At 35.1% G+C, this 11,518-nt stretch overlaps 1 protein-coding gene across 3 annotated transcripts in view; it reads left to right on the forward strand.

The window, feature by feature from the left end:
- LOC135584327 (uncharacterized) overlaps positions 1–11,164 on the forward strand; it is a 34,599-nt gene extending 23,435 nt beyond the window's left edge. For 2 of the 3 annotated variants that reach the window (XM_065104415.1, XM_065104417.1), the window contains 13 exons: positions 1,363–1,434; positions 2,374–2,445; positions 2,536–2,600; positions 2,681–2,783; positions 2,862–2,993; positions 3,142–3,285; positions 6,452–6,559; positions 6,642–6,692; positions 6,753–6,830; positions 6,904–7,017; positions 9,689–9,885; positions 10,084–10,153; positions 10,601–11,164. In XM_065104415.1, coding sequence (XP_064960487.1) covers positions 1,363–1,434; positions 2,374–2,445; positions 2,536–2,600; positions 2,681–2,783; positions 2,862–2,993; positions 3,142–3,285; positions 6,452–6,559; positions 6,642–6,692; positions 6,753–6,830; positions 6,904–7,017; positions 9,689–9,885; positions 10,084–10,153; positions 10,601–10,789 — 1,395 coding nt within the window. In that variant the 3' untranslated portion in view covers positions 10,790–11,164. Of the gene's footprint in view, positions 1–1,362; positions 1,435–2,373; positions 2,446–2,535; positions 2,601–2,680; positions 2,784–2,861; positions 2,994–3,141; positions 3,286–6,451; positions 6,560–6,641; positions 6,693–6,752; positions 6,831–6,903; positions 7,018–9,688; positions 9,886–10,083; positions 10,154–10,265; positions 10,418–10,600 lie in introns of those variants that run through there. The other variant, XM_065104416.1, reaches the window with a different exon arrangement.
- The last annotated feature ends 354 nt before the right edge of the window (positions 11,165–11,518 follow it).

An 11,518-nucleotide genomic window follows, 5' to 3' on the forward strand; every position in this document is an offset into this window, starting at 1 on the left:
ATGTTTTTAAATAAGATGCAAGTCTTCATATATGTGATGCAGAATCATAGTGTATACAGCAAAATTGTTTGAACTCCATGTTTTGATTCATTCTAATTATGTGCTTGTTGGGCACAGCCAAGTTCTGATTGCCTGAAGCTTTTTAGAGTTCATAGGTCCACAATTTGGTCTAGGATTTTTTATCCATTGTGGGGTTAAGATTAGTCAGACTGACCAGATTAGCTATGTTGGATCATGGTTTTTGTATAAGTTATAATGATCACTAGAAAATCCAGCTGCTTGTGTCTGACATCACTGGCACTAGCTACTAGTCCTCTGCCTTTTGCAGCTCACTTTCCACCTTAAGTGCCTACATCCTGAGGACGATGGTATACACATCCGTTGCTGACCAAGAGGAAGAGCTGCAGGCATGCTGGAAAGGGGCTGGAGTAAACATATTAAATAACTTTAAAACTGAGCCCTTAACAAGCTGAATTCCAATGAATGATGATGCCATGTGTGGCTCTGATCAATTGTGGAATCTAAAATGAAATTTATGTTTGGGCTCTCTTGATGGACTTTTTTCAAGCCCAAGCTGTTTATTAACACCAAGCTAATTTACAAGCCCTACCTATCAATATGCAACACCTCTTCTGCTCATATTTTTTCTGATCTTATATTAACATTTGTAAATATCATACTATCTTTTTAATCTTACTCTAGGAGAACCACACCTAAATGGTAGGTCCCAAGTTGTGCTTTGCTATCCCCACTATTAATATGTCTGTTCGATTTCAGCATATCTTTTGAGTTAACATAAATTAAGTTGACCCCAACAAGATTGAAGATGCCTAAACTATGACTCCTAGGGCTGCTGTACTCATCAGTAAATCATTGTCCAATATATGATTCGTATTGATAAGCGGCAAGGATTGCCCTTTTGTGGATCAGGGGCAATATATAAGTCATGGCAGACCTGTATCTTGGCCTATATGGGCCAGGAACCTACCTAACCGTTTGTCAAAAACTCTGGCATATGTCACATGGTGCCAATACTTTTCTATCACATGAAATAGGAGGAAGCTTCTGAGTTTTGTTGATTTGTTGATGGGAGTGATAGGGAATTGAATGAAGTTGAGAAGCACAATGGCCTCTTAATAAAACGGATTCAACTAGTGGGTTATGTTGATATTTCTACTCTATATGATACGCATTATACCCTGGCTTTTTCAAAATATAATTCTTTTCTCTATTGTCAATCATTTATGTTATTATTTTATGGATTTTTTTGTTATTTACACATTTGTAAGAAATATAAACTTAGTAGCACTGAGACAATTAGAATGCTTCACTAGACATGTTATTTCTTCCTTGTTTTGGCAGGCATTGACATGTTGGAAACTGCTTGTAGTGCTTGTTCGTCGGAGACATGTCTGTATTCACCTTGTTGCATTGGTGAGAACAATATTAAATGTTATCATTACTTGTGAGATTTATTAGTAGATTTATAAGAAATAGGGATGATAGCTCAAATATGATGGACTCATGCTCTGGACTTGCTGTTAAACTTAAAATCTATTTTATTTTTGCTGTCATAGCACATGAGACCTATGACTGAAAATCTGTAGATTCTTTTTACATGTTTTCTTACAAAAAGATGTGATTGCCTTGATTGCTGTCAGTTGAATATGCAAACTTAGGAGGTGTTCTCTGGACACGCTATAGTTAGTACCTCTGGCCAATATAATCAAGCTCAAGGAAATTTTGGACATCCAATTATGCAAGCACATTATGTTTCTTCTTCTGAATTTGTCTTTAGGCTTTAAAAGAATTTCATATATAAAAAGCAGGATAAAAGGTTAAGAAAGTCATATATAGATACGTTCCTGAAGTCCTGAGGACACAAGCCTAAAAAAATAGCTACTCAACTATTAATTATTTCGCAGTTTTGGCTTGCCAGCAAGCAGTGTTCAACATCTTTTGTTTCTGTATATTTTCTTTTAGTCTCTTATTACAACTTACACTTTAGTCTTAAAATTGTTTGTCTTCTACAAAATAATTAAATTTAAAGCTCAGCTACATTCGTGCTAGTCACCCTGGTTTGCACTTCCTCTCGTTTTCTTTAATATACTTATTGACCAATCCTTCCATTGTTATGATCACTACCACAACTAAATACCTTTTGAATACTTAAGTCTCAGACGAAAGACAGATCAAAAGATACTAAACATAAGAGAACAGTAGTACATTGCAGATTTTTTATGTTTATAAAATTTAATCCTATAAGGTGCTAATATGTTGGTCTTTTTTCTTTGTTCATGAATCAACAATTGCTTGAGTTAACCACGTATTGCGGTTTCAGGTTTTTTATATTCTCACTGCATTTTCTTGTAGGAATCATGGCGTGATCTTGCAAGAGCCTTTGCAAATGAGAGGACATTATTCTCCTTAAATGCTCGTTTGCAAGTGGGAATGGCACACATACATTTTTCATGAATTTGCTTGTTTTTCATTTTTTTGACTTAATAATAAGTTTGCTGGTGATTTCCTTTGCAGCGTTCTCTTGCTGAGACACTTGTTTGTGCAGCTTCAAGTTTTAAAGATCTAGAAACATCCAACCAGTATGACAATTTAAGCATTTTATTTTGGGTCATGCCTGATTGTAAACCAAATCTTCACTATTTGACCCTAATGACTTCAGATATGTGAGAGATCTCATGGGACCCATGACAGCATACCTTGTGGATATTTCAAGTCGGAATGATCTGAAAGCTGTTGCTCAGCAAGCAGATGCAATATATATGGTAGTACAGTAACTTACAGTGCATTCCTTGGGTACTTGAGCATTTTTGTATGTAAAAGCAACTAAAAATTTTCAACAGGTCAGTTGTTTGTTGGAACGGCTGAGAGGAGCATCTAGGGCCACCCAACCTCGAACACAGAAGTCTATATTTGAGATGGGTTGTGCTGTAATGAATTCTCTATTGACACTTCTTGAGCTATACAAAAATCAGGTACACTTTTCATAATATGATTTTTTTCAATATATTTCAAGTTTGAGTGCTTGATTCATCTTAATTTATTGCCAGAAATTATACTTCAAATCATTGAACTGTTTTATTTTACAACTAAGCTTCAGTTGTAAACTCGTCTTTTCTTTAGTCTACAGTTGTGTACCTGATACTTAAATTTGTCGTTGACTTCGTCGAGGGAGAAGTAGCGTTTCTCAGTGCCAAGGAAACTTCAATTTTGGTGAACTTTTGCTTGCAGTTGCTCCGAATTTATTCTTCTCATAATATCGGTAAGGTAATATGTCTGCTTAGTTTGTTTAGATATCTTAAAATAAGTTTGTTTGTACCCTTACAAATCATTAAATAATTTAGCTAGTTGGAAAAAGAGATATCATTTAGTTGAAACTTGAAAGTAATTGCTAGAAATTGATAAAGTTTCATTGAAGTTACTTGTCAATGTTTTTTACCTTTTAAGTCCTGTTTTCGAGAGTATAGTCAAATTTCTGATATATTTTCGTTCCCGCTAATGTTAGGAAGGACTAGAAGTGGAATAGTCATGGACTTATTTAATTTAAAGTTAATTTGGCAATTAATTTCTATTGCTAAATTCAACTATCTGTGATTAGCTATGTCATTCATTTTCACCATTGAGATCTAAATGTTACGAGTCTAAATAAGTCACCAAATCTCTTCTTGTTCATTCCAAGTCTTCTTAGGTCTTCCTCTACTGTCCTTCTAGTGGTATTATTTTCGAAGGTGTTGGCGGATTTGGTTGGTAAAGATTTTAATAGTTATCATAAAATCGTAGGCTCGAATCCCGCATTCGCCTCTTTCCCTTTGCACAAAAAAAAAAAGAGAGAAAATCTTAGTCCATTATTGTTTACATTTGCGGATCCATCCAAAAATCATTTTTTAGCAGTAACATTTTTGAAAATTTGAATTTTTTTCCAAATACTAAAATTTTGATTAATAAGTAACACCACACCTTAAAATGGTCTTGTACAACTTTTTTTTTTGATCTATAAGAGGCACATGATGTTCAAGAGTACTAGGATTCCTCTATTGAACTTAACTATCATAGTTTTGCTCAACATGTCACATCTTCAACCTCTTCCCACTATTAATAATAGATTAAAAAATTGAAAACTTAGTTCTTTCTAAACTTCTATCTATAGGTTTTGGTTCCAGATTGTGCTGTCGAGTATTTTCTTTGAGTTATAAAATATGAGTGCAAAAGTGGTTGGTATGCAAGTCAAATTACATTGTAAACACATTAAAATCTGACAACCTAGATTTCCATGTGATATGTTATTGTCTTTTCCAGTGAAATTACTTTAGCTACAAATGTTGCAATGTGGTGTAGTGCCCTACGCCAAGCAAATACCCAAGTCAAACTTTAATGAGAACTTGAAAGTTGAAACACCCATAATTTATTTAAAAGTGAAAACTAGGTCAATTCAGCAAACAATAACCAATTTCTTAGTTTCTTAGCATTGAAAAAACAAATTGATTACGCGTTGATGATATCTGAAAAGGTGTTTTGGTTGTGTCATTGCACTGTTTCTCTTTTTGGTAATAAGGCTATCTGATTGACAAGATGTCTGTGTATTATAAGCTGAAAAGTTTACTCGCTGTTCCATGTTACAAGACTGGTAGAATTTTACATTTGCATTTTCATTTCCCATACCTGTATGCAAGGTTTGCAATACCGCGCAACATGATTTAGTATGGTCAGTGTTTTCCAGGCTGACAAGTTACCAATACATGGACCAATGTAAACCGGGTATAGGACCTGTACTAGGCAATACAAGACCTGTAGAGCCCAGTAGGTTCACGTGATAGACGTCAGCATTGCCTTGGTATAGTGCAGTAGAGGCTCTGCATCAAGAAGTTTCCAACTTTTCTTTTTTTTTCTTGGAATTTTTATGTTCTCTTTGAAACTCGCTATGTATGGGTATATATTGACATTCTGAACACTGATATGGTACTGGTCTGAGCCCTGTTTGGTACAACACTAGTCACGAAATTACGAACCTTGCTTGTACGGTCCACATTCCATGTAATGTTAGCCTTCATATTTTCCAATAATTGTCTTGACAAATAAAGTATTATTTGTCAACATTGCTTCAAGCTAGTAACACTTTTTGGATTTGAGTGTTGGGTAGTTAAGAAACAATATTTAAAAAAAAATCTATATTGCGGAGATGAGAATGTTAAGGCAGATGTATCGAGATAGTAGGAAAGATGTGAAGAAAATATTTTCATTTATCGAGGATAAAACGAGGGAGAATCATTTAAGTTAGTATGAACATATGCTCAGGAGACTTAGAGTGATAGTTAAATGATTATTATTAGTAGTATAAGGAGAGAAGAGGGAGATCTAAAAAGACTTTAATAGAAATTATAAATAAAGATCTAAATACTCTTCACTTAACTAATTATAAATAGATAGGGAAAGATGATTTAAATACTAACTCTTTATAGATCTCAATGACAGCAAAAGATTCATGTAATTGATCCCAAATAGTTGGAACTTTACAGCTTTTTTATTGTTGGTTTGACAAATAAATAGCTATGGTGGTTGGCTTCCTAACACAACTAAATTATCTAACAAAAAATACATTTTTTGTTCCACAATATGACTCATCTTCTTATGATTTTTTATTTTAAGTATCTTTTTAATTCTTTAGTTTGGTAATGAAAAGCTTCTGTAAGCATTGAAAATTTCTTAATTTCAAGTTTTTTAAAATAAAATAGTCTAGCAATGCATCTCTTGATCTCCCAAATTCTTCCAATCTTAAGAGGACACCAAGTTCTACATTCTTGCCTATTTTATTTTGCAAGCTTGGTTTATCCCATTTTGTATGGTTTGTTGTCAAGTCATTACATTTTAATCATATTATTATTTTGTATCTCTGAAGCACATAATCTTTAGAATTTTCAACAAGTAATCTACAAAAGGGAACTTCTCTACTTCTCTAGTGTAGAAGGAAAGATGAATTATTTGGTAGGGTTCACTTATCAAGAGGCCTGAAATCTTAATGTTCTACACTAGAAATTATAGTTTCAAATATCGGTTGATACACTTATTATATTCTTAATAGTTAATACTAAAGTAAAAGAAAGAAACATGCATTATTTCCATGGATCTAGTCATCAAGAGGCCTGGAATTTATTTACATTTGATATCATTGTCTCAAATACTGGTTGGCATGATGCTTATCAATCGGTGATTGTGGTATGGGTTTGTAAACTACCTGGTATACTTAGTAGTTAGTACCATGCCAGACTGTAGATTATTGAGACTATCTGATCAAGATTTAAATCCTTGCTTGAAATATTATTTATAAATCAAGTGCAATCATTTCTTAGGGATAATTTGGGAATGTAAAAGATCAAGTAATCTCTACATGGTATGCTCGGGAGAAAATTGTTCCTCATGTAAATATCTTGAATTTCAGATCTCTCTCTCTCTTTCAACTAGCCTGCAGAGTGAGGCACAAACAGAAAAGTACAAGGATTTGCGGGCTTTGCTTCAGCTCCTTACTAATATTTGTTCCAAAGATTTGGTACATCTATTTCGTACCTCTGCAGTTAGATGTGTTTCCATATGCTGGTTTCCAGGGCCTACATTTTTTTGGTTATGTGCAGGTTGATTTTTCATCATTCTCCAATGACGCAGAAAGTACAGATATTGCTGAGGTAAGCCTGATGAAATTTCTGTCTTTAACTTTGTTAAATCTCTTACTTATCAGTCTACAGGTCATCTATGTTGGTCTCCATATCGTCACCCCTCTAATATCTTTGGAGCTTCTGAAGTACCCCAAACTCAGTTGTGATGTAAGTTTATTTCAATTCTATTATAGTGATCTCTTCTTTCAGATATGGTAGTTCCTGACTGTGCTGTTTGCAGTATTTTGCACTGATCTCACATTTGTTGGAAGTGTACCCTGAGAAAGTTGCTCAGCTGAACAAGGAAGCCTTTGATCATATAGTCAGGACACTTGACTTTGGTGTTTGCCATCAAGTATGTTGTTTTCCTCTTAGCACATTCTTCAATGATTGACTTAAGCCATCCTTCATTTATCTGAATGGCATCATTATACATATTTTTCATGAGTTTAAACTGATAAGTACACCATGCAATAGGTATCTGTTTATTGTACAAGTTTTTCATGTAGTAAACATTTGTGAAATCTAAATAATTGTGTTTGTGGGAAGGGATAAAAGATAAAATGTAGAAAATAGTTGTATCCCCCCAAGATTATACATCTATAAAAGAAAACGTATGGTAATCAACTGTTAGGATCCGTTTATTTTCTGAGTTTTGAATAATGTTTTATTGAGTTTGTCTAATTTAGTAAGAGTCTAATATGGGTTTATTTGATATTTATTTATTTATTAAGAGTCCAAGTCCTGATGGACTCAAGGATGAAACTTTATAAATAGGGTGTATCTGTTTCTTTTCACCTACCAATGAAATATTATTCCAGTCTTTTGACAAACCTTAGGAAGTCGATCCCCTCGAAGTGATCATCCCTTTTATTCCTCTTTTATGATAAAACCCTAGGGGTCTTATCATCAACATCAAAACAGTTAATGACAATTCCTTATTAATCATTGTCTTAATTTCTATGCAATTTTTCAAAGAAACGATCATCTCGTATGATGAGAAAAAGTGTATTCTTTACAGGATATAGTGTTTCATTGAGCACCCCATTCTCTCATTAACTAGTCTGTCAAACAATATATCATCAAGTCGTGAGATGATGCCCTCTTTCTTGTATTAAAATTTTTAGCACAAGTCTGGTTTCTATTGCCTTTACATTTGTGAGGCAGTACTTTTAGGATATAAGATATTTTGTAGGTCTAATGGTAACCCTAGATATTGAGTATCACAACACAATATGATGGGATAAGTGACCTATTAACTTCGTTAAGCCTAAAGCATTGACACAAAATGCTTAAGTTTAAGTTAATGGTAAGGGACCATCAGACCATGTGGGACTAAGCCGGGGTGTTATACTAAGTGTTGGCCTTAAATGAGGGGTAAGTCGTAATAGTAAGTCACTCACGAGGGTTACATGTCTATGTTGTATATGCTATATGCTTCATCGTGGTAAGTGGTAAGGTGTCCTAATAGTAAATTACTTGTGAGAGTTAGATGTATATGTTGCATATGTATACATGACTATTAGGATCGAAGAAATTTTGTAGATTCAATGTTTCCTGGATCCCCCTGATGTGTACTGTGGAGGTTATTGGCCTCTATGGAGTATGAGGTCCCCTTATGGATTTGCTGGCTCATGTGGGTGCAGCATTGGTGCTTGACAGCCCACCCTGTGGATATGCCCATGTGCATAGTGAAACCCCTATTTCCACCTGCATCACATGAGAAACTGGGTTTTATGATACCATCTGAAATATTAAATTGTGCCCTCATCATCAGCTATAGCTTTTTTGTGTGGTGAGAAGTGCTTCGATCCTACAAGTCGTGCAATTTTGAGGTTGCATGTTCAAGCCTATTGGTTCTGCTGGGTGGAGCTTGTTAGCTATATAAAGGGTTAGTGATCACTGTTGGGATTCTGTCATATATAAGGATTGAGGCAATGTATGACATCCCAACCTGCTGGTGTCTTGTGTCATTTTGTTGATACGAAAGCCCCTTATACATACCCAGAGAACATGCAAAGCTGGTCCTTTTGTCGCCAATTTAGTATTCTAATACAACACTAGAACCAAGACGATACAGATACATGTTAAATAAAACAAGGAAAACATCTCTAGCACTGCTTAGGGAACTGTTCATAAGATCAAACACTCCAATACACGAAGAGCTATGAATGATGATGAGGACATGAAGCCCCATTCTGGTGTATGACAAACCAACCTGCTGGTGACTTGTGCCATTTTGTGTGATACCAAGCCCCTTATACGTACCCACATAACATGCAAGGCTTGTTTTTTGCTCACAATCTTGACTAGATTAGTTGTGTCATCATCATCATTCATACGCACCTACTCTGAGTTGTGCGTTTTCCCTACTTATCAAACATTACCTCCTGTAGGTTGACAAAATCAAATTTTTTTATTTTATTCTATTACTGAAGACATGCAGGGTTTCCTGCAAATTCTTATCATGATCGAACCTAATTACACCAAAGCCTTGTTGCATGGATATACTTGTCCATTTTGGACTTTGACATGTGTCGAAGCATCAGAAAAATAAATTTCTTAAAAGATATCTTTCAATATCATTATCTCAATTTAGTGTAAAAATATTTTAATAAGTGTGGCCATTGTTGGATATTATTACAGGGTTGCCTATCTCACAGATTGAAGGAGTAATCCATATGACAATACTCCAAGACTACACATTCAGATAATTTTGGTTGTTGCATTATGTACTATTAATATCAAGTTCATTGCCCAGAGAATTTCTTCTATCTCCTGGGTTGCTTTACCATATTCTTTAATCAATTAAAGTTGCCATCTCTTACTTTAACAACTAATTTCATTTCATTGATCTGGCCACTCTCGCTGTAGAGAGAGCATTGGGCATTAGTAAATATGGAGAGACTAGTCTTAAGTGGTTCCTTTAATTTATCAGATCTAACATTTACGTGTGTTCTGCATCCCCTGAAGACATGCATTAGTTCTGAACCATCTTATATTTAATTTTGTGCTTCATGTTTCAGGATGTTGATATTGTTGATAAATGTCTGAGAGCAGTTAATGCTCTTGCCTCCTACCATTACAAAGAGAAAATTGCCGGCAAAGAAGGATTGGGTGCAAAGGCACTGAGCTCAGAAGAATCAAATGGCGAATTTCAGCAAAGCATCTTAAGCTATTTCCTGAGGCTGCTAATTCAATTACTTTTATATCAAGATTTCAGGTTAGATTTGAGTTACACATACTCTTTTGGTATATACTGACATTTGGCATTTCAGAGCAGTAATGGGCAATGTTTCATGCAGTATAATGGACAAAAGTTTTCTGCTTTGTTATTTTGCTTGCCAAACAAATTTGCTTTAATTACAGAAGAAAGCTATGCTTACAGTTTTTCTCTCATTTTGTGTTCTTGATGCCATAGAATGGAACTTGCTGGTTCTGCAGCAGATGCTCTCTTTCCATTAGTTTTATGTGAGCAAGACTTATACCAGGTACTCTCTGCATTCATTTGATTCCTTCTCAACTTTGATCAATCTTCATTTATCAACTTCGATTAATATTGCCTTTGCAAAATCTCATTCTGCTTGGAAAGCCAACTGATAGGTTAGCTACACATGAGCATATACAAAGTAGGAACATGAGAAGTTGAATATTCTCGTTAATCAATAGCTTCTTCCCAAGAAGTGCTTGCGTCATCTAAAATTCTTGCACATCTTTAGGTGTGCATCAGACTTTGATTTTGAGGTGATTTCTGAGTAGTGTCTCTTGTCTATACATATTAGTCAGATTTGTTCCCTTGTGATTGGTACATCATTAGTTTGAATGATGTGTTGTATTTTGTCATCAACCTGTGGGCATTACATTACACCTTTTTGATTGGTACATGTTAGTTTGAATGATGTGGTAAATTCTGTATATTACACCTTCTATTGTTACAGAGACTGGTGCAAGAAATCCTAGAGAAACAGTCTAATCCTGCTATAAAGACCAGGCTGGCGAGTGCTTTCTATGCTCTTACAAGCACAAACCAGCTCTCATCTTCGCTTGATAGAAATAACCGATTCAGATTCAGGAAAAATCTTCAAGTATTCTTGATTGAAGTTTCAGGCTTCATGAGAATTATTTGAGTTGGCATGGAAGACCGTTGCGAGATTGACTGTTGACAGTCAAAGAACTGTATAGACGAGATCGACACCAATCACATTGAAGTATAACATGGTTTGGAAATCATAAGACTCCAGAATGTAATCTCCAGTGGTTACGGAGTCGATAGCAGTACTCAATGTCATATCTCCCGTTTGTTCAACAATGTCGTATCGTCCGCCTGGATCATGTAAAATGTCAAGTGAAAACTGGGTTGAATGTTGCAGACGGATGCTTTTGCTGTAAGAAGTTGTGCGATGCTGGTAGGAGATTCATTTGACGGTAAACATATCATGCAGGATCAGAATGTTATAATTTGCAATTCAACACTTTAAATCGCATTACATCAAATTTTGCAATATTGTATTTTTGAACCAGAAATTTAGGATGGTGCTGTTTTAAATCTGGTGTGCTTGTTTAAATAGGTAACTCAATCCCTTGTTCCAAATAACCTATATACCAGGTGTGTATTGGATGCATCCGTTGTGCGGCTACCAACATTACCAAGCGGGTAGACAAATTTGGAATGAGTCTACCTGATCTAATCAACCCTCTTCGTGAAAACAGCTTTGACTCTCGACAAAGAAAGCTAGACTTTGAATGATAAGAGGATCGGGGAACAGCTAAATAAGACGTGTATCACTGTAGAATTTCATTGTTCGAGGCAAGCAAATGCTCTTTTAACAAAAGAAAGTTGTGATGCTAAAGGGACT

This window comes from Musa acuminata, chromosome BXJ2-4 (assembly GCF_036884655.1).
Source record: "Musa acuminata AAA Group cultivar baxijiao chromosome BXJ2-4, Cavendish_Baxijiao_AAA, whole genome shotgun sequence".
Classification (NCBI taxonomy): domain Eukaryota; kingdom Viridiplantae; phylum Streptophyta; class Magnoliopsida; order Zingiberales; family Musaceae; genus Musa; species Musa acuminata.